The sequence below is a fragment of the Hibiscus syriacus genome, unplaced genomic scaffold (genome assembly GCF_006381635.1).
Source record: "Hibiscus syriacus cultivar Baekdansim isolate YM2019G1 unplaced genomic scaffold, ASM638163v2 tig00116980_pilon, whole genome shotgun sequence".
NCBI classification, from domain to species: domain Eukaryota; kingdom Viridiplantae; phylum Streptophyta; class Magnoliopsida; order Malvales; family Malvaceae; genus Hibiscus; species Hibiscus syriacus.
The window spans coordinates 85,335-112,352 of NW_024063503.1; the positions used below are offsets into that span (position 1 = coordinate 85,335).

General features: G+C 36.1%; 3 protein-coding genes and 2 pseudogenes across 5 annotated transcripts; 3 read left to right on the forward strand and 2 right to left on the reverse strand.

Moving 5' to 3' along the window:
* Positions 1-1,820: 1,820 nt before the first annotated feature.
* On the reverse strand, positions 1,821-23,110 carry LOC120192795 (annotated as a pseudogene).
* On the forward strand, positions 3,216-4,332 carry LOC120192798 (annotated as a pseudogene).
* Positions 4,888-9,492, forward strand: LOC120192794 (ABC transporter G family member 15-like). Its single transcript, XM_039195512.1, has 9 exons — positions 4,888-5,173; positions 6,903-6,979; positions 7,112-7,573; positions 7,669-7,791; positions 7,889-8,020; positions 8,103-8,387; positions 8,479-8,751; positions 8,829-8,936; positions 9,036-9,492. The coding sequence occupies exons 1-9, from the start codon at positions 4,903-4,905 to the stop codon at positions 9,393-9,395; spliced, it is 2,091 nt and encodes a 696-aa protein (XP_039051443.1). The 5' UTR covers positions 4,888-4,902; the 3' UTR covers positions 9,396-9,492.
* LOC120192797 (phenylacetaldehyde reductase-like) lies at positions 9,882-13,213 on the reverse strand. Of its 3 annotated transcripts, XM_039195516.1 has the most exons (6): positions 13,041-13,213; positions 12,301-12,470; positions 12,010-12,201; positions 11,124-11,286; positions 10,433-10,619; positions 9,882-10,094 (listed from the first exon to the last, which is right to left on the reverse strand). In XM_039195516.1, exons 1-6 carry the CDS (start codon positions 13,159-13,161, stop codon positions 9,944-9,946), a joined length of 984 nt encoding a protein of 327 aa, XP_039051447.1. In that variant the 5' UTR covers positions 13,162-13,213; the 3' UTR covers positions 9,882-9,943. The 3 variants fall into 3 exon arrangements, with proteins under 3 accessions (XP_039051447.1, XP_039051448.1, XP_039051446.1); XM_039195517.1 differs by lacking the exon at positions 12,301-12,470 and having other exon boundaries at positions 13,054-13,213; XM_039195515.1 differs by having other exon boundaries at positions 12,010-12,470.
* A 1,724-nt stretch (positions 23,111-24,834) lies between the features above and the next one.
* On the forward strand, positions 24,835-26,236 carry LOC120192799 (chaperonin-like RbcX protein 2, chloroplastic). The gene is made up of 5 exons (XM_039195518.1): positions 24,835-25,358; positions 25,436-25,527; positions 25,637-25,694; positions 25,801-25,866; positions 25,948-26,236. The coding sequence occupies exons 1-5, from the start codon at positions 25,008-25,010 to the stop codon at positions 26,068-26,070; spliced, it is 690 nt and encodes a 229-aa protein (XP_039051449.1). The 5' UTR covers positions 24,835-25,007; the 3' UTR covers positions 26,071-26,236.
* Positions 26,237-27,018: the final 782 nt, after the last annotated feature.

Sequence of the window (27,018 nt, forward strand, 5' to 3'; positions counted from 1 at the left end):
ATATAGTTTTAACATAAAAGTTACTTTTATACTAAAAAAACAAATCAGGCTCTTTATCTTCTCACTTCCATTTTCAATTTATCTCTTATTTTGCCATCTCTCTCTCTAAATCCCTTCATTTCTCCTTTCTGGTTTCTCTTCTCTCCATAATCGAATATGCGTGAGATCCTTCACATTCAAGGTGGCCAGTGCGGCAACCAAATCGGAGCCCAGTGAGATCCTTCATTTATCCTTTCTGGTTTTTCTTCTCTCCAGAACGATGAATCGATGGTTTCAAATCGCGATTTGAACATCAATTGGGTCGATTGGATGATCAACTTTGGATCGTAGAAGCTTTCGTACCGAATCGCGATTTTGGAACGACCCAGAACGCGTTCGTACCGCGTTTTGAATCGGAGTGTATAGTACGTAGATCGTGGGAACTCTAGCGATTTATGTAACTATGTTATCAACTAATTTTGTTCAGACTTGTTATCAATACATTGGTCATCCTTTTTTTAATTCAAAAAATATAGTTGAATAATTTATGTTTGTCTCGTTTATTTGTTTTAAATATTCTAAATGTTAAATTATATCACATATCACTTAATGATTAATAAAATTATGAATAAATCGTCTAATTTGCCAGAGTTATAAATAAGTCACTTAATTAATTATAAAATGTAATTTAATTATTAAAAATGAACAAGAAGATGTAATTAATAAGACTATAATTGAGTCTCTCAATTATTAGTAAAATTGTGAGTAGTTCATCTAATTTTAAAAAAATTATAAAATAAATTATTCAATTAATTGAAAAATAAAATCTATTTTAAATTTTAGGCTTCATGAGGACCTAGAAGTCCATTTAGTGAATTGAACAGTGAAAAGTCTACCAATGGTGAGATGAATGGCATATCTAAAGACAGAGATCATACAATTTTAGACAACATAAATCAAATGTTTTATTTATCCATTATAATGATCATGTCACTTTATTTGTTAATTATAAAAATTTGTACACTTAAATATAACAAAAAGATTTAATATTAATTACAAAATTAATGATAATAATTTAATTATTACAATTCATAAATAAAGGGATACAATCGTAGTTTTTTAAAAAAATAAAATAATTTAACTATAAAGTTATCCATAATACAATAACTCATGTAATTTGCCCATAAAAGCTACACGTTACAAAGTAGTAAGAATCTACACACACTAAAATGCTCGTTGATGAACCAACAACTAGTTGGTCTAATGAGATAAGACACTAAATTCCTTAACTAAGGTCAGAGGTTCGAATTTTAACATTTGCAAATGAAAAAACTGAGTTGGAAGGGTTACCCTTACCTCTGCAGTATCTGAATAAGGTAATATCTCACACCAGGTAAATCTTTAACCCTTGTCCTTCTTACAAAATGTTCTTGTAAGTCACAGCCAATACTAGATATATAAGCAGTGGTTTTAAACCTATAGGTTAATCGTACTATAGTAACTCTACATAAGACAGTTTACTTTTGGAAAAATTTTGATCGAACTATTTAATTATTTAAATGATGTTAATTAAGCTACCAATTGTTAATATTTAACAGGGGTGTTCAAGCGGTTAATTCGGTTAACCGACCGAACCGAATTGTACAAATTTCATTAACTGATTTTTCTCCTTTAACCGTTAATTGAATCAAACTTTTTCTAAAAAACTAACCGCATCGAACTAAGTTCGGTTAACCGAATTAACCAAAATTTATAAATAATATTATATATATTAAATATTAAATATTTTTAGTTTATTCGGTTAATTTGGTCGGTTAATTCAGTTAAACCGAAGTTTAAACATCTCTAAAACTATAATATATAATATATTAAATATTTAATCATTTCAGTTAATTAACCGATTTCGAACTAAATTAAATGAAACGAAGTTTGAAAATAATCCTTAACTGTTAACTGATCGAACCCAAAATTAACCGACCGAAATTTAAGATAATTCAATTTTAACCGAATTATGAACACCCCTAATAGTTAACATATAAAACGAGGTGATGGTTAAAAAGTTTGATATCACTACACATTTAGTGTTTACTTCATATAACTTCTATTAATTTAATCATAATTTTAATTTAATTAAATAAATCTCATCAAATTGTGGTATTATGACATATGTCAACATTTAATTGCATGATTAAATTTATTTTTCACCGGGAGAATTGCACCTGTGTTGCTCGAAAACCAAGCACATCACATGTCCAACTCCAACCAATGGCCAAGAGCATTTGGTAGTTTATAATTGATAAACCCTAAGGTATATATTTTTGTATATTAATGTTTAAAATTTAAATTAAACATTAGAAATGTATTTTATTTTTTACATGATTTATTAAATATATTTTATTTTTATATTAATTTAATAATATATATGTATATATTGTTCTTATCTTGATTTAAGATTTTTATTTTTATTTTAACTTTAATAATATTAAGTTTGATTGGTATTATTTAAATAATTAAATGAAATAATAAAAAATAAAAGATCGATGGTCAAAATAAAATCATTCTATAATTAAGTGACTATAAATATAATTTATCGAATTAAAAACAACTATGCTTAAAAATAAAATTTTCATTTATAAAGTTAACACTAATTATCTGGAAAATATCAACCACAATTTAATGTGATTCACATTTTACTTTTTTATCATGTATGATTACTTTGACGACCTTTATTGTTAGATATGACTCATAAATATACCAGTAGCGATTATGTGGGTTGGGGGTGCGGGGTGCAGTCCCACGGTATGATACAATGTTATTTTTGTAAATATGTACCAGAGTTTATTTATTATAAAAGGAGATGTAACCTAAACCTATGTGATATTGAATGAAAAACTAGCGCCGCCTAAGACACTGAGAACGTAAACACAGTGCTGAACTCGTTAAAATTAATGTGTTCTTTCTGCTTTCTTTACCTGATTATTCAACATTTATTAACTTCCTTGATTTGCAGAACTGAGTTCATAACGTACTTTTAATTTCCATAGCAGTCGAGAGAAAGCAAATATGCAATGATCATAACACACGTATCGTAATATTAATTACTTCCCATTCACAATTGCCTGAAAATAATGGTAAATTCTCACTCTCACAATCTCTATACATAGAAAGAGAATCAATATGTTATATATATATTCCTAGTGTTATAGTGAGTTCCATAAGAAAAATACTTGACCTCCATGGATTTCCAAAGTGTTAACAGAAGAACTAGCATGGTCGCAACATGTTTAATCCTGGGAATTTTTATTGCCAGCCTTGCGACAACAGGTTCGATTTCTCTCCTTCCTCATCTGTTATTTTCTACATTTGTTGCGGCTGAGCTTAATAAGTAAAATGTTTATATTTGTATGTGACTTAGGCGCAACAAAACCGATTGAGGTACGCAATGGAAGAATTGCCGATAATCTGCCCTCTGCTATCGACGTTGTCAATTTCTACACGTCGAATGGCATCGGGAAAATGAGACTCTACGACCCAGACCAAGCAACTCTCCATGCTCTTGCAGGAACAAACATTGAACTAATCCTCGGTGTTCCCAATGGAGACCTTCAATTCCTCGCCACTCCCTCGACCGCTGCCGCTTGGGTCCAAAACAACGTACTAGCCTTCTTTCCAGCAGTCAAAATTGTGTACATAGCAGTCGGGAACGAAATAAGACCAAACGACCTTGAAGCTCAATATGTTCTCCTTGCAATGCAAAACATTTATAATGCTTTGGTATCAGGAGGATTAGGTGGTGAAATCAAGGTTTCCACATCGGTGGAAGCGAGTCTGTTGGGCCCGTCTTACCCTCCGTCAGCAGGCTCCTTTAGTCCAGTTTCAAGCCCTTACATGACACCCATTGTCACGTTCTTAGCAGCCACCGGTGCGTCTCTTCTTGCCAATATCTACCCTTATTTATGGCTATATTGGTGATCCCCAGAACGTACGTCTCGACTACGCCTTGTTCACTGCTCCGGAAACAGTGATTCAAGATGGCGCTTTGAACTAGCAAAACATGCTCGACGCTATTTTGGATGCCTTTTATTCTGCATTGGAAAATGCTGGTGGTGCCAATGTGGGGATCGTTGTGTTGGAGACTGGTTGGCCTTCTGCCGGCGTAGAATCGGTGACGGTGGAGAATGCAGGGCTCTATTACCAGAATGTGATCGATCATGTCGGTAATGGAACTTGGGCAAGCTATCGAAACGTATCTTTTCGCTATGTTTGACGAAGACCTCAAGGGTCCGGCTGAAACTGAACGCCATTTCGGCCTATGATAATAAGCAGCCCAAGTATAATCTTATTTTCAGCTGATTTCTCATCAGCAAAGGCAAGCTTTTCACCACGACCGGGCCTAGGTATTTTGTTTTTCGGGGTTAATAAATTATTGTCCTATACAAAATGTCAAGTAAATTTGTTCATACTTATTATCAGAGCACATTGGTAATCATTTATTTGTTTTTAACATTTTAAATGTTAAATTATATGTAATCACTCAATTATGAATAAATGATTTATTTAATTATTTTACTGTCAAAAATATGTCATCGGGTTTCATGATTATGGGTGAAATACTCTTATGCACATAGCATAAAGCATTGGATTAAAAGTCATTTATTTCTCCCACTTGCCAATGCCCACCCATCTGTTTGAAAACCACCTCAATTAATCTCTCTTATTTATTTCTCCTCTCCCTGTGCCGCATGCTTGTGGTATGAGTATCCATTCACAGGGACCGCATTAATTGTTAGTTGTTTGTTGATCGTTGATCGTTGTTCTTATCACACCAATAACGACACCTCTCGACGTTGATCGCCTTTATTCCCATCTTCTTCTCTTCTCTTCTCTTCTTTTATCTCGTTTCTTTTCCTAGTTTCTGATGCGATGGAGATAGAGTCAGCGAGCTGCAGTAAGAAAGGTAGCGCCGCCGGAGATATCCGTGGTACTGATGGCGGTGCCGCTGCTCGTGATCAGGATTTGGTCAGGGGCGTTTACTTGGTCTGGCGGGATCTGACGGTGGTGCTGCCGAACTTCGGTAATAAACCTACCAAACGGTTGCTTCAAGGGCTTAGTGGATTTGCTGAACCTGGAAGAATCATGGCGATTATGGGCCCTTCGGGTTCCGGGAAATCCACACTCCTTGACTCTCTGGCAGGTTCTACTTTGCCCCTATCTCCGTATTATAAATTCTGTTTGTTTCAAGTCTAATCTAACTTAATTCCAAAGTAGTTTAGGATTTAAAGTATTTAAGAGTCTTAACAACACTAAAACAAGATTATGGACACCGAATCAAGTGTTTTAGATGGTTTTGGGGAATATTTAATTAATAAGTTTACTGAAATATGAGGTACAGACAGTTGAGTGAAATAATATATGTTGTACCTATTCCGAGAATTCGATGTCACTATTCAGGCTTAGGATATCCTATCTACGTGAAACCTCCGTTTTTTTTAAATTAAATATTATGTGTGATTTTAAAAAAATTAGATATTAAAATAAATTAAAAATAATAATTTAGGTATTAAATATTAATTTACCCAAATTAAACGAAACATTTTAGTCCGTGTCCACCTCGACCTGGCTAAAAAGGTTAAAGCGGTTTGTCCACCGCTTAATGGCACGACACCGACTCCTTATCCTCCCCTTCCGATTTAATGCAATAATTTAATATTTCTTTAAAAATTGAAATAAATTGTTTTTTTAATGAAATTAACGGATCTAATAAATAAAATTATATTATTTATTGAATTAAGAAAATTGCCATCATGTTTATCCCAACTATTAACCTAATATCCTCGATCTTGCTTATCGATAATCAATGAAGCTTGTTCAAGATTAGGTGGCGAATATAGAATTAAGAGGGAGTGAATGAATTATTAAATTAAATAATAAATGCAGCATTGAAGATATTGCTCCTTCATCGAATGATGAGTCGCTCACATGTTATGTAATCGCATTCCGATAGCGATTGCTATCTGCGACTTCACCTCCTCCCTCTTCAATTAACCTAAATAACGAATTTCTCGTGATTTTCCCTCTATTGGGAAAGCTTAGGTAAAAGTAATAAAAATATCGTATTCAAACCGCTTCATTATTATTTATTATATTACTTTTAGCTAAGAAAAGGATTTTATATAAAAAAAAATCAGCAACCATAGAATAGTTTCGAGATGGATACTTTATGCACTTAATAGTTTTGTAGTTAGCAGTTGGGTGGTATTAAATTGGCGTCCTTTCAACCAGAAACCTGCGTTTCATGCCGACGATTAAAGGAAGAATAGGGGAAATTTCTAGTGATGACAATCTAATTTAAAATTAAACCAAAAATATTACGAAAAAAAAGTGTGAAATCGAAAAATATTAAAAAAGTTAATATTTTAGATTACGTTTAGTCAAAAATATTATTTTTTATAATATTTTGAATTGTATCTTTTTATGCCATTTCTTAACTCTAAGTTAGAGTGTTGTATCTTAAAGATTTCCCCCCAAAAAAAATCATCCAATCAAATTATTTTTTGACCGAAAAGATAGTCTTTCATTAATTCGTACTGCTATGCCAACATTGTTAAGTATTCCACTGTTAAAAAGATATTTTCTAGCTACAAAATGTTATTAAAAATTTACAATCCCATCCATATCAAATTTGTGGGGCAAAGTCAAAATTTTTTGAAATAAAGTTTTGAGTGAGGTTAATTATTAAATTCAATTAAACCCAAAGAGTAGTCTGGTAAGGTGAGTCGAGTTTAAGCATTTTTTTCTGAAGTGTGGGTGAGTTTAATTAGATTTAACGTCAAACATAAATATTATTTTATAATCAGATATATTAAAAATAAAGATACTTTTTTTTATTATAGTGAGAGAAAACCTTTATATTGTTGGTGCAGACAGACTCGCCAGAAATGTGGTAATGACTGGAAACATCCTTTTAAATGGAAAGAAGAGACTGCAGTATGGTGGTGTTGTAAGTTTTGTACTCCTTAACTTAATAACCATATGTGTGTATGTATGTGTGCTATCTTCAAAAATTTTGTTCAAATGAACCACTTGGGATGAAAGAATCTTCAGTGACACTTAAATTTGAATGAATTTTCAGGCTTATGTGACACAGGAGGATGTGATGTTGGAAACTCTAACCGTAAGAGAAACTCTAACCTACTCTGCTCATTTAAGGCTTCCCAGTAACTTGACCAAAGATGAATTAAAAGACATTGTGGAGGGAACAATCATGGAGATGGGTCTTCAAGAATGTGGTGACACAGTGATTGGGAATTGGCATCTAAGAGGAATAAGTGGTGGGGAGAAGAAGAGGCTCAGCATTGCACTTGAAATCCTCACGATGCCCAAAATGTTATTCCTCGATGAACCTACTACTGGCCTCGACAGTGCCTCTGCTTTCTTTGTTGTTCAATCTCTCCGAAACATAGCTCGTGATGGCAGGACAGTCGTCTCCTCGATCCACCAGCCCAGTAGTGAAGTTTTTGCATTGTTTGATGACCTTTTCTTGTTATCTGGAGGCGAAACTGTTTACTTTGGAGAGGCAAAAATGGCTGTCCAGGTAATGGGAACATGGGATAAACTCCCTTTGCATTGCATAATTGCATGTGCTTTTGGTATGCTTGTAATCTAATTCCTTAGCTTTGATCTTCACAGTTCTTTGCTGAAGCTGGTTTTCCATGCCCAAGTAGAAGAAACCCTTCGGATCACTTCCTCCGATGTATAAATTCGGACTTCGATGCCGTAACAGCCACGCTGAAATGTTCTCTAAAACTTCGTGTAAGTATTGCCCCAGGGGATTTTCTAATTTGTTTGGAATTAGTATTGCAGTTATTGTCCAAATAATGACAGTTAATCTTGTGTATCACTTCTTTAGGATAAACCTTCAAGCTCAGATCCTTTCACGAGCATGGCAACAGCACAAATCAAGGCCGCCCTGGTCGAAAAGTACCGGCACTCGAAATACGCGAAAATGGCAAAAGCTAGGATTCAAGAAATATCAAAAATTGTAAGTAATCAAAGCTATAGTTTTCAATTTGATAAGTCTAAAATACAAAACAGTGTCTGAAAGAAAGTTGATGTGATATCAGGAAGGACTTGAGGTAGAAGCAATCAGTGGAAGTCAAGCAACATGGTTGAAGCAACTTACAACGTTGACAAAACGATCATTTCTCAACATGTGTAGAGATGCTGGGTATTACTGGGCAAGGATTGTGATATATATACTTGTATCCATCTGTGTCGGAACCGTCTTCTACGATGTCGGATACGGAAATACCGCAATTCTTGCCCGTGTAGCCTGTGGCGCATTCATCACAGGTTTTATGACCTTCATGTCGATCGGAGGCTTTCCTTCCTTCATCGAAGAAATGAAGGTAAAATGAAAGTCTTTGTGATTCAGTTGACTTAAAGAAGGTAATGACATTGTTGTTGTCATGTAATACTTTCCATTGTTTGTTGTCACAGGTTTTTAATAAAGAAAGGCTGAATGGATATTATGGAGTTGCAGCTTATACACTCTCCAATTTCTTCTCCTCATTCCCATTTCTGGTTGCTATTGCACTCATCACAGGAACAATAACATTTTACATGGTGAAGTTTCGATCCGGATTTTCGCATTATGTGTTCTTCTGCCTCAATATCTTCTTCAGCATCACTGTGATTGAGAGCCTCATGATGGTGGTAGCTTCATTGGTTCCCAATTACCTAATGGGAATCATCACCGGGGCCGGAATTATCGTAAGTAATCGATACCGAGTTACTTGATCATCTTTTCAAGCTCAGTTATTTTAACTCCCAAGGTCTTCACTTTTCAGGGGATTCTAATGATGACATCGGGCTTCTTCAGATTGCTGCCTGATCTTCCTAAGATATTCTGGCGTTACCCCATTTCATACATCAGTTTTAGTTCATGGGCACTTCAGGTATGAAATTCATCTATTAATGAAGCTAAATTACTTGAGTATTTGCTCATCACAATCACTAACTACGCACTTTCTTTTTTGAACGTGACAACAATGCAGGGTGCCTACAAGAATGATTTCATCGGCCTCGAATTCGATCCGCTACTACCGGGTGATCAGAAACTAACCGGAGATCAAATCATAAAGCAGTACTTCGGGGTGACGATAGATCGGTCCAAGTGGTGGGATTTAACTGCAGTGGTGGTCATACTCATATGCTACCGCCTTGTCTTCTTCATAATTCTGAAGACGAAAGAAAAGGTTTCGCCATTTTTTCAAGAAATTTATGCCAAGAAGACAATTGAGCATCTTGATAAAAGGCCCTCCTTCAGGAAGATACCATCGTTGTCTTCTTCCAAACGTCACCAGCCTCTCCACTCTCTTTCTTCTCAAGAGGGTCTTAACTCTCCATTACACTAAATTCTTTCTTTTTTTAATAACCAAAGGCATTGATAATATGCCACTGCTATATGTTACATGTGATTGTTGATTATTGTGTTGAATATCTGATGTTTGTTTGTGAGTAGCTTTGTCTGCTTATACATGAAAAAAAAACTGGGGAAAATATACAGAGTGCGTGTGGATTTTTTATATATACTTTTTTGCTTGTTTATTCTACACATATACATGGATGGATATAAGTGTGAGCAAAACTCGATTTCATTCCAAAAATTGACTCGACTCGAATTTCATGTGGAGAACAAAAGGCCATGGGAGTGATTATTTCATAAATTCATAACAAACTGAACACAGCTTAAATTAAAATTAGAAGTCAAGTCAAAACGTAGATTTCACTATTATATCACCATTTTCCCTCTTAAATCATCTGAAACAATTATAACCAGAAGCCAACCGCAAAAAGGTCAATAATTCGAGAAATTTGAAGAGAAGAAGAAGAAGAAGAAGAGAAAGCCATCAAAAAGCTTATTCACCACTTATTTGTTAAGGAGGGGCTGCAAAGAGAGCTACTAAGAATCAAAACTGACAAATCCCTTTTCCCTCAAGCTTTCAACTGTTTCCTTGAGACTCACCTCCAAGGGAGTGAATTCTATACCCAAACTTAATGCCTTTTCCTTTGACACCTGATACGTTGGCACATAAGGCTTGTCATCTGCACATCTGCACATAAGGCTTCAGTATATAGTACATATAACTGAAACGACCAGCGTTCAACGATATCCTACAAGATATTTTCTCCTTAAAGCTGGATTTGGTTATTAAAAGTACTGGATAAGATCATCAGAGTTCTGAATGAAATACCTAACGCTGTATCATACACATGGAAGCAATGAAAGTAAAGGATGCAGAAGCATATATTGAAAGGTGGACTCGAAAAAATTCGGGACTTTTTTGACTTAAAAATTAAGGGAAGTGCTCGGTATAAAGAGAGAAAGAGAAGCACATGGCTCAGAGGTAGTTATGTAGTCTGCTTTAAAATTCAGAAGTTGAAAACTTACTTTTCTGGGAGATGGAAAGAAGGATATAGCTCGCTTAAGATCTTTACAACTTCCGAGCAATGTGCAACTCTCTCGACTAAACAATATCTTCCACTAGCTGATGGAATCTCAAATGCCTGGATGTGTGCATCTGCAACGTCTTTTACATTGACCCAACCGAAAGTTGCATTCGGGAATGTGTGTGCTCCTGCAGAAAGAACAGAGGATCGAGAAGAGATGGATAGCCTCAGCAGGTGTAAACTTAGACAAAAAAAATCCCTAAAACTGATGCATTGTCTACGTTCTTCTCAAAAGGAATGTAAGAGTGGCAACTATGCCAACAAGTTACATTTTTATCGAAGAATTAGAAGTTAACAAGGTCATAATGACTTTAGTTCCAGTATGCGGATTCCTGTCATTTTTATCAGGGATACTATTGTGGTACTTATACACAAATTGCATGCATGAGGAGTTGATTAGAAGGCCTTATTATTGTTTTTTCCTTCAAATCAACTGACATTTACCAGGGAAGCAATATATTGGAAGGGTATTATTTATTCCTATAAGAGGTACCAAGTTTAAGTGTGTATTTCAGAAGATCACTAAAGAAAGTGTGTGTGTCGATCACTAGTGTAAAGGATATTGATCATCAAATATAAAGCAAATGACATGTTCAGGGTTTGAAGGCAAACAGTAGCCAGGCAGAAATTACCCTTAATTAAGCTTAAAACTGCTGCAGCACTTGTGTTAAGTGTTGGCTGTAAAAGAGGACCGATCACCATTGCCGGGTTTATGACTACCAAGTCGAGGCCCTTCTCTTTCGCAAATGTCCAGGCAGATTCCTCGGCTATGGTTTTGGAGACTACATACCAGAGCTGAATTAAAAAGATGACGATTCAGAAATAATACCCTCTTACTTTAAAAAAAGAAAACAGTGTGACATGATAAAATATTAGGCAACTTGTTACAGCACCATCAAGCCATACCCTAAAATATGGGGTACTGGAGATAGCAGAAACAACTTCTAATAGAGAAGTAGCCGATTACAAGTCAAAGAGACTCAAAGTTTTCACCTACTATCCAGCCAATCTACAAGTCAATTAGGGGATATGCCTGCTGTTGATAGTTTAAATCCTAATCTTCATATGCTCGAATCCGCTATCAATGATGCCAGAAAGAAAAGTCGGAGGAATGCATTCGTATGTTGGCAAAAAATTAACACCTAAATTATTTATATCGAGACTGGAAACCTATCTGCAATTTGATAGAATAAGCATTGATAAGCTAGTTTATCAACAAGCTCAAACTCACATTTGATACAAGCTGGACCTATCTTCAAGCATTGATAAAATAATGAGAAAACAAAATTGAGATTCAGTGAATGTTCTTATATTTCACATGATTTATCTTTGTTTTTCAGTAACTAGCACAGAAATGAACAATTGGCATCTAATATACTTTCATTTGAATGCATCTCCATATACAAATCCGTTTTTTGTTCCTTTCTCCATAAAAATTTCAGTATAGCAGGTCAAAGTTACATATAAAACATAACACGAATCTTGATATACTATCAGATGTACAGCACATATACTCACCTTTAAGCTCTTACAGTACTCTGGATCGGTAAACCAACTTTCGTCAACCACAACATCTGGAGTTCGAGGTTTCCCGGTGTAAGTGACTGCAGCTATAGAAGATGTCAAGATAACTCGTTTCACAGAAGAGGTATTAGCACATGAGTTCAGAACATTCAGTGTTCCCTTCACAGCAGGATCGAGTAGTTCTGCCTGAGATGAGGAATGAAGAGTTAAAAGCTTATTAATCGAGGAGAGATATAAAAGACAACATAGTGTATACATTGGATACAAAAAGGATTGAACATCAACCTGTGGATCTGTGACATCATGATAAAAGGGAGATGCTGTGTGAAAAACACCTTCACAGCCTTCAACTGCATAATCATAGGAACCTTCTTCCAATAAATCTGCTTTAAACAACTTCAGCCTTTCTTCAGCGCCCTCAAGTGCAAGTAAGTGTTGTGTTTTTCTCGGATCACCTATCGAGGAATAATAACTAATTAAAATGATTGAAACTGGTTTAGGAAACATCTGGGCAACTCTTATAAGAACAAACAAGAGAAATGCAAAAGAAAACAAGGAAGGTTATCCCATGATTATGAATCTACCACATAAACAATGAAATGCCAGAAACAAAAAGTTGTCTCATGATAAATAGCAGATGCCTGTAAAGTCAGTTCTTTCTTTCTCAACAAGCAACTATACCCCTTTCTAGCATTCTACATTTCTTTCAATCACCACCAAACCTAGAGGAAACCTCTATTATTCGGACTTTTTTTCCTATTGGAGTATTCATATCCTATACCTATGTCTGGCACATACTTGAGCATCACAATGACATATGATATTCCAAATATATGAAAAAATGGCTAAAGAAATGAATAACCATGTACCTGCACAAAGTAATCAATCAGAGCACAAGAAGGATACAAGAATTAACATTAAAAAAGGTAAGAAGATATTCAAATCCCAGAAAGAGCATGAACAAACGATGATGAAACAAGCAAAAGATATCATGAAAAGAAATGGGGGGAAAGAAAAGAACAAACTTGGGTCACGAACAGAGGCTTTGACGGTGTAACCACGAAGGAGAAGGTGCTTAACGAGGCATGAAGCAATGTAACCTGAGGCCCCAGTAACGCACACGGTTTTCCCTTCTCCGGTGCTCATAATTTTTATTTTGTTTTTTCCCCTTATGTTGTTGTCTCTTTTGTGGGTGGGGAATTGCAGATCGTTAATTCTTTGCTCCTCTCTGACAGTTGCGTTTTCAACTGCAATGTTTGCGTTTGCTATATTTAACAAACTACCTCGTTTCGGAGCTTTACTTATTAGTTAACCCCTCATTGCATTGCCATTGCCATTGCCATTCATATCTTTGTTTTATAAACAGCTCCATGCAATTAACTAAAATATCATTACCACGTGTAGTTTCTCTGACAATTTTTCTTTTTAGACAATAGTTTTGTACACAAAAATGTGGTAGTTTTCTACCATGATTATTTGTAAATAATATTGAATTTTAATTCAATCTTAAAGATATTAAAAGAAGGGTATATTAAGCGTTTAGTACCTGAACTATAAATTTTGGTTTGTTTTAATACCTAAACTTCTATTTTTTTCAAATTCATACCTAAAGTTTAGTTTTTGTTTCATTTTAATACCCACCTTTAAAAACTTTAGTTTTACTTTAGTTTTTGTATCATTTTAGTACCCTTTCAAAATTTAATGTTAAATTTTGAAAAAAGTGAAAGTCCAGGTACTAAAACGAACAAAAACATATAGTTTAGATTTTAACACGTTAAGTTTTAAACAACGGATACTAAAATGAAATGAAAACTAAACGTTAGGTATGATTTTTAAAAAAAAAATTAAAAGTTTAAGTACTAAATGCTTAGTTTACCCTTAAAAAATAACATTACTAGTATTTTTTATTGAATGGTATGGGGTGATTACAAATTGACAAGTTAGTATCGGTTCAAAACTTTCATAACCTATTGACAGCGTGTGTCCACCATAAGGACATCGTATTAGTCAGGGTTTTAAAAAATGGTCAGCGACCACGATTTCAGCAACGATATAGCGGTTTCGCCGCCATCCGAGTTACCCGCGACGGCCGCAATAGCGCCCGCGACGGCCGCAATCACGGTAAATCCGAAATAACCGAAAACACGACCGCGACTGTAATTTGAAACCCTGGTATTAATATCATGTTTTAAGACTAATATTTTGGTACATGATTTACTAGAACAATATTGCATACAATATACAATTTTGCTAATAAAAACAGATAAATACGTTCTACAATGTTACTGTTATAAGATCATATTATTAAATAAATAAAAGAAATTTATAGCCAAATAATACTGACTTAAATTTCTCTGTTAATTGCAGAAGCGGACTTAGTTTGGGCTGATCGCAAATAAGTAACAACGTCTGCATATCAAACTCAAGACTTACCAATTCAAAGTTTTCTCACCAAGAAAACAGGAAAGAATAGCACAGGGTGATTTACAGAACAATATCAAAACTTGAATGCAAAACGAGTTCGGAGAACCCGAATTTCGTCCATGCCGGATGTTACCGAAGAGAAACCAACGACCTATTTACTTTTACCGCTCTGCCGGGTAGCAACAAAAGTGCGGATAACTTCGATCGCCAGCTGATGAGCACTCTTGTTCTGCAGCTTAGCAAGCTCCTCCATGGCTTCATATGTCTGTTTATCAGCAAAGAGCTTTAGGTTATACCTTGTTGGTGCTTGCACTGGACCTTCCCATTTGTTCACCAGTTCTTGAAGTTTTTCGAATCCCTGCGAGAAACCAACATTCTATATATCTCAAATAAATGCATATAAAAACCGACCAAGTAGAAGATAATTTGTCCCAGTACTTACAATGCGGTTTGTAAAGTCGCCAAATGATTCTTTGAGATGTCTTTTTCGTTTCCAGTTGTAGAACAAAGGCTCGAAAACTTTTTCAAGATCCTGAATTTTGATTTTATCCATAAAACTGCTTGCTAATTGGGTTTGATTGGGTGTTCCTCCAAGCCAAATCTGATTTCAACAAAAAACAAGATTACCAAGTTATCATACTAAGTGATTAGGATATAAAGGCAAATGATTGAACTACCTGATAGCTGTTGGGACCATCACCAACAAGTCCAAGCTCAGCCATGTATGGTCTAGCACAACCATTAGGGCAGCCGGTAATCAGTATCACCACAGAGTCCTTGTACTTGAGACCAACCTGAAATTAGTCATTGCCTATCTATTTGTTGGAGATCCAAACCAGATTTCAGGCACATTCAAATAATATAGGGAGGAGAATTCGCACAGTTATAGGCCAGCCTTGTTGTATGAACAAGGGTCATTTAAATTTAACTAGATTGTATGTTTGGTAAACATACCTTCTCAAAGACGGCTCTGACCCGCTTGAGGATATCGGGTATGCCACGCTCAGCTTCAGTTATTGCCAATGGACAAAGTGGGAAAGCTGGACAAGCCATAGCAGTTAAGTTCAGGGGGTCCACATATCTAGGTTTCTGTTCACAGCTAGAACTAGTCAGCTAGAAATCTAATTCAAAGAACAAATTATAACAAGAATAAACAGAGTAAGGGAACACTTCTCAACTAACCATATAACACTACAGCAATTTTGCAACCAGAGGAAGATTTAAAAAGAAAAAGGAAAAGCAGCTAAAGATCAAGTGTAAATTGAAAATTACATGGATTTTAAACAAAGCCATCACTCCCTAGTTATCTGCAGATGAACCCCATGTTTCACAAAAATATCAGGATTATCAATCATTACTCTGAATACACAATTTAAATATTAGGATTTTCTGTGAGAAACCAGATCTTGTGATTCAATATTATCGGTCTTGTCTAACTACTGACATGTCGTAAAATTTATTTAAAATCTGAATTATAACGTCATGTAGCCCACCCACCCAACACAACAGACAAGGCAACTATTCTTGACCATGCGATTAAGATGTTCAACTCTAAAAGTTTTGCAGACATTGCAGAGTGCAGGCTCAGAAATCATAGAGGCAAGTATAGCAAGTAAAAAACATCTTACCAACAGGCCAGCCTGAGCAAGAACTGTGGCAATGGGATGTTGAAAAAAAGCCAAGTTGGCCACTTGGTCAAAAACAATTTTCGGTGGTTTAAATTAATGCATCGATTTTTTAGTTGAAATTTGAAAAATGATAAAATCATTTTTAGTCATTATAATTTAGGGTATTTATAAATTAGTCCTTAAGTTTCAACTATAAATACCCTAGCTCATTTAGCTTCAAAACCATCCCAAAACATTCTAGCTTTCTTCCAATACTAGAGAATTTAGAGAGTTTCTTGAGAGTTGTTTTCTCCTTTTTTATCGAGAGAGAATTATCATTATTTTCTCCTTGGTAGATCGAGAGAGGTTGTAATTCCTATTTTCTCATAGTGAAATTCTTCTATCGTTGCCCGTGGTTTTTACCCTAAATTTTTAGGGGTTTTCCACGTAAATTTTGTGTCTCTTTTATCTTCATTTTTATTTTCTCAAATTATCAGTTGCGATTTAGATCTATCCGATAGCTGTCTTCCGCAACAATTGGTATCAGAGCCAGATTTGAGTGTGTAATATCTGCTTATTGTCTTTGTGATTGCCACCAAAAGGTAGATCCTCCAACATAAGAAAATAAGAAGGTATTACACATTCTTTGAGGTTTTAGAGAACTATTCACGATAGTGAAATAGTGGGAGCTATCAATAATAGAAGCTATGGCAACAAAATTTGATATTGAAAAATTCAATGGGAGAAATTTCTCACTGTGGAAATTGAAGATGAAGGCCATCATGAGGAAAGACGGGTGTCTAGCTGCTATCAATGAAAGGCCGATAGATTTCGCAGATGACAACAAATGAAACGAGATGGACGGAAATGTTATGGCAAACTTTCATCTAGCATTAGCAGATGAAGTATTGTCAAGCATCGAGGAGAAGAAGACAGCTAAGGAGATATGAGATCATCTCACCAAATTGTACGAGGCCACATCGTTGCACAATAAAATTTTTCTTAAGAGGAAATTGTACACTCTTCGGATGTCAGAATCTACTTCAGTGACGGAGCACTTAAACACACTGAACACTTTATTTTCTCAGCTTACATCCTTAAGCTGTAAAATAGTAGAACAAGAACGTGCTGAACTTCTACTTCAAAGTCTACCGGATTCGTATGATCAACTCATCATCAACTTGACAAACAATAATGTCACCAGTCTAGTCTTCGATGACGTTGCAGCTGCTGTTCTACAAGAAGAAAATCGGCGCAAGAACAAGGAAGACAAACAAGTAAATCTGCAACAAGCAGAAGCGTTGACAACGACGAGAGGGAGATCAACAGAACGTGGCCAAAGCAGTAGTCATAAACATGGTAGATCAAAGTCGAGGAGCAAGAAGAATTTAAAGTGCTATAACTGTGGAAAGAAGGGTCACTTGAAGAATGATTGTTGGAGTCTAAATAAAAACTCCAATCCACAAGGCAATACTGCAAACACTTCAGATGATGGAGATACACTATGCTGTGAAGCGTCAACCACCGTGGAAGGAAGAAAAAGATTTGCAGATATATGGCTCATTGATTCAGGAGCAACATATCACATGACCTCAAGAAGAGAATGGTTTCATCAGTATGAACCTGTCTCAGGAGGATCTGTGTATAGTTGCAATGATCATGCCTTAGAGATCATTGGCGTGGGAACCATCAAATTGAAGATGTATGATGAAACAATTAAAGTTGTTCGAGATGTGCGGCACGTGAAAGACCTAAAGAAAAATTTATTATCCTACGGATTGTTGGATAATAATGCAAGCAAGATTGAAACACGGAAAGGAATCATGAAGGTGTTCCGTGGAGCGCTTGTGGTGCTGAAAGGCGAAAAGATAGCAGCAAACTTGTACATGCTGAAAGGAGAGACTTTGCTAGAAGCAGAAGCCTCTGTTGCCTCATGTAGTTCAGATTCTGCAATGCTATGGCATCAGAAATTTGGACACATGTCAGAACAAGGAATGAAAGTCCTTGTGGAGCAAAAGCTACTTCCCGGCTTAACAAAGATATCACTTCCTTTGTGTGAGCATTGTATAACAAGTAAGCAGCATCGGTTGAAATTAAACACGTCAAATTCTAGAGGTAAAAATGTTCTAGAATTGGTTCATTCTGACGTATGGCAAGCACCAGTTACATCCCTAAGTGGAGCAAAATACTTTGTCTCATTTATTGAAGACTACTCTAGGAGATGTTGGGTGTATCATATTAAGAAGAAGTCAGATGTGTTTTCAACTTTCAAAATCTTCAAAGCGCGGGTGAAACTTGATTCTGGAAATAAGATCAAGTGTTTCATAACAGATAATAGTGGAGAATACACAAGCGAAGAATTTGATGACTTTTGCAGGAAAGAATGTATCAAAAGACAGTTCACAGTGGCAAACACTCCTCAACAAAATGGAGTGGCAGAGCGGATGAACATAACCTTTTTAGAAAGAACAAGAGCAATGTTGAGGGATGCAGGCCTAGAAAAATCATTCTGGGCAGAAGCAGTCAATACCGCTTGTTATTTGGTGAATCGAGCTCCATCAATTGCAATAGAGCTGAAGACACCAATGGAGATGTGGACTGGTAAACCAGCTGATTATTCAAACCTCAATATATTTAGAAGTATTGTGTACGTGATGTACAACTCTCAAGAAATCTCAAAGCTGGATCCAAAATCCAGGAAATGCAAATTCTTGGGATATGCTGATGGAGTCAAGGGGTATCGCTTGTGGGATCCCACTGCCCGTAAAGTGATCATCAGCAGGGATGTTATCTTTGTAGAGGATAAACTACAAAGAAAAGAAGACGATGATAGCACTGAAAAGTCAGAGACTACACAGATAAATGTGGAAAAGGAGTTTGAACAAGGAGATTCTTCAGAAGCAGAACCAGCACATGATGAACAAGAACTAGAAAGTTCTGAAGCACCAACAACTCGTCAATCAGATCGTGTAAGAAGACGTCCCAATTGGCACTCAGATTATGTTATAGAAGGTAATATTGCATACTGCCTTTTAACAGAGGACGGTGAGCCATCAACTTACCATGAGGCAATAAACAACTCAGATGCTTCACTGTGGGTGATGGCGATGCAAGAAGAAATTGAAGCCCTTTATAAAAATAATACATGGGACCTTGTGCCACTACCAAAAGGAAAGAAGCCAATTGGTAACAAATGGGTCTTCAAAATCAAGCGAAATGGTGACGATCAAGTTGAGAGGTATCGTGCAAGACTGGTGGTCAAAGGATATGCTCAAAAAGAAGGTATTGATTTCAATGAAATATTTTCTCCTGTGGTTCGACTAACAACAGTTCGAGTAGTTTTGGCAATGTGTGCTACATTGAACTTACATCTAGAGCAGCTAGATGTTAAAACAACTTTTCTTCATGAAAATCTTGAAGAAGAGATTTATATGCTCCAGCCTGAAGGTTTTGAAGAAGAAGAAAAGAAGAACTTGGTTTGCAGGTTGAACAAATCTCTGTACGGTCTAAAACAGGCGCCGAGGTGTTGGTATAAGAGATTTGATTCCTTCATTATGTGCCTTGGATACAACAGACTTAATGCAGACCCTTGTGCTTATTTCAAGAGGTCTGGTGATAACGATTTTGTTATATTGTTGTTGTATGTGGATGACATGTTGGTTGCAGGACCCAACAAAGATTATATTGAAGAATTGAAGGCACAACTGGCTAGGGAATTTGAAATGAAGGACTTGGGATCAGCAAACAAGATTCTAGGGATGCAAATTCACCGAGACAGAAGTAATATGAAGATTTGGCTTTCACAAAAGAATTACTTGAAGAAGATCTTGTCACGATTCAACATGCAAGATTGTAAGCCAATTTCTACCCCTCTTCCTATTAACTTCAAATTATCCTCCAGTATGAGTCCTAGCAGTTAAAAAGAGAGAATGGATATGTCTCGAGTACCGTATGCATCAGCAGTGGGAAGTTTAATGTTCGCTATGATATGCACAAGACCAGACATTGCACAAGCAGTGGGAGTGGTTAGTCGGTACATGGCGAATCCAGGCAAAGAGCATTGGAATACAGTAAAGAGGATCCTGAGATACATCAAAGGGACCTCAAATGTTGCATTATGTTACGGAGGATCAAATTTACTTATCAATGGGTATGTTGATTCTGACTATGCAGGGGATTTGGATAAAAGCAAATCTACTACAGGATATGTGTTTAAAGTTGCTGGTGGAGCTGTAAGCTGGGTTTCAAAATTGCAATCAATTGTGGCTACATCCACAACAGAAGCAGAATATGTAGCAGCTACACAAGCCAGTAAATAAACAATTTGGTTGAAGATGTTATTGGAGGAGCTTGGGCACAATCAAGAGTATGTCTCTCTGTTTTGTGACAGTCAAAGCGCCTTGCATCTAGCAAGGAATCCATCATTTCATTCAAGGACAAAACACATACGAGTTCAATACCATTTCATTCGTGAAAATGTGGAAGAAGGGACGGTAGATATGCAGAAGGTCCATATCAAAGACAATATAGCAGATTTCATGACGAAGGTGATCAATGCTGATAAATTTACCTGGTGTCGATCCTCTTGTGGCCTGTCAGAGACGTAAGCAACATGAAGGTACAAGGTAGAAAGAATTGTGTGAAGATATGATTGTTCCAATTGCGGAAGACGGCTATCGGATAGAGCAAAATCACAACTGATAATTTGAGAAAATAAAAATGAAGATAAAAGAGACACAAAATTTACGTGAAAACCCCCTAAAAATTTAGGGTAAAAACCACGGGCAACGGTAGAAGAATTTCACTATGAGAAAATAGGAATTACAACCTCTCTCGATCTACCAAGGAGAAAACAATGATAATTCTCTCTCGATAAAAAAGGAGAAAACAACTCTCAAGAAACTCTCTAAATTCTCTAGTATTGGAAGAAAGCTAGAATGTTTTGGGATATTTTTGAAGCTAAATGAGCTAGGATATTTATAGTTGAAACTTAAGGATTAATTTATAAATACCCTAAATTATAATGACTAAAAATGATTTTACCATTTTTCAAATTTCAACCAAAAAATCGATGCATTTATTTAAACCACCGAAAGTTGTTTTTGGCCATGTGGCCAACTTGGCTTTTTTTCAACATGGGACGCCTCCATGCACTGCGAATGTCACACAAAATAATGTTTTGGTTTGGGGTTATTCGAACATTTAAATTATACTTCTCTATTACTTCCCTCAGAGCCTTTTTCATTTTCCCTGCAACACGACCACTATCTACATGGAGCCCGCAAAATAATGCACCATCACCCTGCCAAAATTTTATAACCAGTCAGAAAAGTTACTAAACTAAGAGATCATGCTTGAGTTGGAAACAGTCAGAGCCAAGTATAATATGAAAAGATTAAAAGACAGTCGGTACTTGTACACAAGTCAAACCAAAGACCTTATGTATGAAATCTCCAAATTAAAACACAAACCTGCTGGTGCCATCCCAAGTAACTTAAATTCCCACTCAGGCAACTCATGGAAAGGCTCAAATTTCTTTCCATAATATTGCTTGACAAGACTTCTAAACTTTCCAATCCCCCAAGAGCTGATCAAATATTTCGTTCTACTAAATTTCCGGTCATCTCTTCTACCATGATCACGTTGTGTAGCAACAATGGCTTTAATAGCGTACAAAGTATTCTGTTTTGGCACATAACCCAGTGGTTCTCCCAAGCACGGAAAAGTGGTTTTTAGCCTATGGGTTCTTCCCATGCCACCACCAACCTGCAATGACAATTACAAGAAATAGATACTTATAGGTATAGAAGTGTGTAAGATGATTTCTTTAGTCAATCACATTATGTCTTACATAGATGTTGAAACCCTGAGGCTCCCCTTTTTCATCAGAAATTAACACAATACCAATATCATTTGTGAGAATATCGACTGAGTTATCAGTTGGCACAGTCACAGCAATTTTGAACTTCCTCGGCAAGAACTGAGTCCCATATATCGGCTCAAGCGAATCGGGGAAATTCGTTCCATGGGAATTATCGTTCCTGGCTTTCACAACGTCTGGAGGTTCCGACGTCATGAATCTCTCCCATCCACCCATACGTCATAGTAAAAACCTGACTGAGGAGTTAACAGTGCGGCAATGTTGTCAGCAGTTTCCTGCGCAAACATGTACTCTTTTGACATTAAAGGTGCTGCAGGAGCAAGCACATTCCTATTGAGATCCCCACACGCACCAAGAGTTGAACCCACGTTTTTAATGATTGTGCTCATTACGGTCTTGAGGTTCTTCTTCACAATACCATGGAGTTGAAATGTTTGCCTCGTGGTTAAACGAAGCGTTCCGATACCAAACTGATCGGCAAGATCATCCATTGTCAAGTAGAGTTGGTTTGGGACTTTCCCACCAGGGTTTCTAGTGCGAAGCATGAAGGAATAAGACCTTGCACCTCGCTCATCTCTGTCATACTGCTGATAGCTCCCATGGAACTTAATTAATTGAGTTGCTGCCTCGTTTATATTGGGGGCATCACTCAGTATCTCCTCACTGAGAGGGTATCGAATGAAATTGCTTTGTTCCTTAAATATTTCAACTTTACTTCGCTTCGGCTCTGGAGTAGTCTTTTCAGGCTTTACTGGCTGAAAACAGACAGAAACAATGCAATACAAATTTGACAAATTTACACTTTAAAACGAAAATAGTACTCAAATTAGTGAAGCATAAAGGAAAATATATCCATTTTACTTCAAAAAAACACTTTCGCAAACAACATTTCCTATAAAAAGTTAAGTGACGGTCAAAACAGTCTCAACTGATCATTTTATACTAGCAATTCTCTCTCACTTTACACACACGAATAAGAAGAAAAGGAAATTAGGGTGACCGTGGAGATAGCTCTAATAAGCGGAGTTGAGAAGGGAACCGAAAAGGCGCTAACATTTCCCAGAAAAGCAACAGAACGCAAAGATCTCAACGCCGTGAAGCTCTGCAATCCAATCTTTGAATCGTTCAGTGTCACGACACTCGTCGCAGTTCCGAACGACGTCGTCATGGCTTCAGAGAAAAGCCGAGGCCTAGTCTAGCCCTTCAATCTAACGCTGTTTTAGGAAAGTAAATGAACAAGTTTCAACCTTGTTTTCAAACACGGGAAGGGAAAAGGCGAAGAGAGGAGCTCAGTGAAGCTGAATGGAACAGCAGTGTTTGGTAGCCAATCAGGATTTTGTTTGTGTGAAGTGTGATAAACAGCATAGAAATATATTTAAAAAAAATTAAAAATATCCAACTTCAACAACCGTGTGCTTATTGTACTAAAGACGTAGTTTACCCTTTTATTTTTTTGGATAAATTTTTTTAAAAAAATAAAGTTTTAAACATTATTAATTTTGATTATAAAACAAACCTCATTCTTTTTTTTATTAAGCTAAGGTGATTACAAATAATATATGTTATAAATACTCTCAATCATTTGACAATAAACGATCAATCAACATGTTGATGTTATTGGGGCTCGAACCTATGACCTCTAATAATAGCAACGATTCATTTAACTACTGAGGTAAATTGGTTCGTATCAGGGGTAGAGCCAGAATTCTAATTTATGAGGGGCAACGTCTATCTAACAATAGAAAATGAGATGGACAAAATCAAAATAAATCAAAATTGGGGGGACAAAATCAAAATAAACCAAAATTAGGGGAACAAAATCAAAATAAACTAAAATTTAAAGGTCTAAATATATTTTCTTCCTATATATTGTTTAACAATAAAAAATTAGAGACAGTGGCTCCTAAGCCATACACATGACTCCGTCTCAGGTTCGTGTCCATTTTGTTAATGCAATTAAATGGTTTAAAAAATATTTTTTTATAATTTGATCTCTAATTTTTTTATTTATTTAATTTCTAATTAATTCAAACATTCTTCAATCACTTTAAAAAATATATATATACAACTTTAAATTTTCTTTTTGGAATAATCAATTCAGTATACGAATTAATATATTTTTAATTAGATAAATGAAACTAATTCAAATACAAATACTTGTTTTTTCATACGAGAATAAATAAATAAACACGAATAGCATAATATCATTTGGAGAAGAAGAAGATAAAATAATATAATTTGGAGAAGAAGATAAAACTAATGGTAAATTATGTATTTAGTACCTAAATTATCAATTTTGGTCTATTTTAGTATTTAAACTTTCAGTTTTTTTAAATCACACCTCACGTTTAGTTTTCATTTCATTTTATTACTCGTAGTTAAAAACTTAACGCATTTAGTATCTAATCTATCAGTTTTGCTATGTTTTAGTACCTAAACTTTCAATTTTTTTCAAAAAATTGAGTTAAATTTTGAAATGCTGTACTAAAATGAAATAAAAATTAAAGTTTTTAATGACAATATACTAAAATGAAACAAAAAATAAACATTAGGTGTGATTATGAAAAAAATTAAAAGTTTAGGTACTAAAATAGACTAAAATTGATGTTTATGTACTAAACGTGAAGTTTACCCTAAAACTAATTTTAGTGTTGTAACAGCTTGATGAATTTAGTACGTTTGGACGGCAAGATTCAAACAAATGGCAAATTATCAAAGAGAATTTAGGCAACCGTCCAGGTGGTGGTTACTTGTTGGAGCCTTATAATCAAACCTATGCAAGCTAAGTTTTCTACCCAAATAGGGTTGGACAATTTTGGGCCTCAAAATCTTTACCTGGTTAAGCTTTAAGCTTCACCCACCCTTACAAAAGAACCTCATTCTTCAACAACAACAAAAAAAAAGACCCAATTCCCTTTGCGCATGAATCTTTAACTCCCCCATCTTCAAGGCCCCCCCCCCATTTTCTTGGATACCAACTGAATCATTCTCTTTAGTTGGTATCCCTTAGTTTCTTGGCTCGAGGATTGATCAGCAAGTGTTGTTACTTGGAGCTCAAGTCACTGGGAAAAAAAACAAAGATGGTGGGGGCTTTGTCTTTTGTGGGTTCATCGGTTATGATGGATTCTCAGACCGGTCCTTATTTGTGCTTGGATGCATGGCCATCCACCAATATGAACCTCAATCCGGGTGGGGAGTTGGTCTTGCAAAGAAGGAATTCGATGAAAATAACGCTAACCACGGTAAAACCGGGGTCGCTTGAATTACGCAGCTCTTTTGTAAATTCATGGCATGACTCGAGGTCGTCTTACAAGATGATTCCGTGTGCCGTGAACATGATGAGTTCAAGGTGGCAGCGTAAGGATCGAAAACTCGTGGTCGTCGACAATCTAGGAGGGCAGTATGAAGATACTTTTGGGGACGTTAAAAGGGTAAGATGTTTGTAAATTCTTATATGTTTTGCCCTTTTGATCATGCAAGTAGTACTGATTTTCCTTTTTTTCTGCAGCAATTACTCAACTATTTCACGTACAAAGCAGTGAGGACTGTTCTGAATCAGCTCTATGAGATGAATCCACCACAATATACATGGTTCTATCAGTAAGTGGCATATCCGGTGGCCTTGTTTCTTCTGTTTCTGATTACCCTTTTGTTTAGATTCAAATGAAAACCTTCAACTTGGCTGATTAATTTCTTGTGATTTTGCCAGGTTTGCTGCAGCAAATAAGCCCACTGATGGCAAGCGTTTCTTACGTATCCTTGGCAAGGTGACTTCAAAGAGTCTTTTCTGCTTAATATTTTTTCCTACACAAAATATTTAGCATTATAATAAAACAGAGAGAAATGAGGTTTATTCACCTGTGACAATGACAGGAGAGGCAAGAGCTTGCTGAAAGAGTGATGATAACAAGGCTTCATTTGTATGGGAAATGGATTAAGGTAATTACAAGTCTCTTCAGCATATATAAATAGAATAGAATATATACGTATGTTGTGACCTTGTGTGTTGTGTTGGTATAGATATGTGATCATGCTCAAATATACAAGGAGATTTCCGACGAGAACTTGGAACTGATGCGGGAGCGGCTCACGGAGACCGTCGTTTGGCCCTCCGATGATACAAACACCGAGAAGATTGGCTGAGGGAGGGACCCTACTCTATCTGATTCCTTTCTCTCTTGTATTAGCATTAGGCATCTTCTGTGTAAAATCGACAAGTTCAATGTATGGTGCCAAATGAATGCTGTACATAAATACTACCCATCATTTCAGATGGTGCTAATGGAGGGAACTAAACTTGTGCATTGAACTTCAAAGTTGTTGGATGCCAAACGTGGTTACATAAATCAAGTAAATTAAGTCCCACACAAGTTCATGCAGTCAACAATCTGGTCTAGATGACTTGAAAGATAGTACTAGCAGAACAGCAGCTGCTATAATTGACAGGCTGCTCCATGGTGTGCATAAGTAATCTTGTTTCGAGGTCGCATTCCACCTATGCCGCGGCGATCTACTGCTCTCATATCATCAACCGAACCAGCAAACTCGAAGTTTTTACCATCGATTCGAACCTCTTAAACGAAGCCATTATATAAAAAAGGTCGAAACTTGTGGTTCCATTTGTAATCAGCAGTTCTGCATCCATGGGAGACTTAACAAGGAAACCGATCATTACCATATAGCCAGCAGATGCAATGCAATTGACCCAGAGTGGAAGAATATTCATAAACTTTAAATATAAAAAAGAAAGTTAATATCAAAATTAAATTTGTGCGCGTGTCCTCGAATAAAACGTGACAGGAAAACCGTTTTCGAACATGTCGGTTCTTATCGTGAAATCACTGAGCAGGCTGTGACAGGATCCCGAGTTTAATGCATCAACTGTATTTGGATTGTTATTATAGGTACTCGTTTATTGATTACTCTTGACTGTACCCTACGAACCTTGGAACGCCCGCAACACCTAATGCCTGCCTTGTAACTAAAACTTTGTTTTTCCTTTCCTTTTAGGAAATATTTATTTTATTAAATTTTAATTTTATATCTATTTCTATATGTTATAAGATATAATAATTCAAGACGAAAATTAAA

Bases quoted from the DNA above. Each gene is read 5' to 3' on its own strand.
- LOC120192794 (XM_039195512.1), top strand. From the start codon at position 4,903: ATGGAGATAGAGTCAGCGAGCTGCAGTAAGAAAGGTAGCGCCGCCGGA. The intron at 7,574-7,668 runs GTAATGGGAACA...TGATCTTCACAG, and splicing joins AGGCAAAAATGGCTGTCCAG to TTCTTTGCTGAAGCTGGTTT. The intron at 8,021-8,102 runs GTAAGTAATCAA...ATGTGATATCAG, and splicing joins TTCAAGAAATATCAAAAATT to GAAGGACTTGAGGTAGAAGC.
- LOC120192797 (XM_039195515.1), bottom strand. From the start codon at position 13,161: ATGAGCACCGGAGAAGGGAAAACCGTGTGCGTTACTGGGGCCTCAGGT. The intron at 12,471-13,040 runs GTTTGTTCTTTT...ATTCCTCGATAG, and splicing joins AGCCTCTGTTCGTGACCCAA to GTGATCCGAGAAAAACACAA. The intron at 10,095-10,432 runs GTAAGTTTTCAA...CCTTATGTGCAG, and splicing joins TCTTTCCATCTCCCAGAAAA to ATGTGCAGATGACAAGCCTT.
- LOC120192799 (XM_039195518.1), top strand. From the start codon at position 25,008: ATGGTGGGGGCTTTGTCTTTTGTGGGTTCATCGGTTATGATGGATTCT. The intron at 25,359-25,435 runs GTAAGATGTTTG...TTTTTTCTGCAG, and splicing joins CTTTTGGGGACGTTAAAAGG to CAATTACTCAACTATTTCAC. The intron at 25,867-25,947 runs GTAATTACAAGT...GTGTTGGTATAG, and splicing joins TGTATGGGAAATGGATTAAG to ATATGTGATCATGCTCAAAT.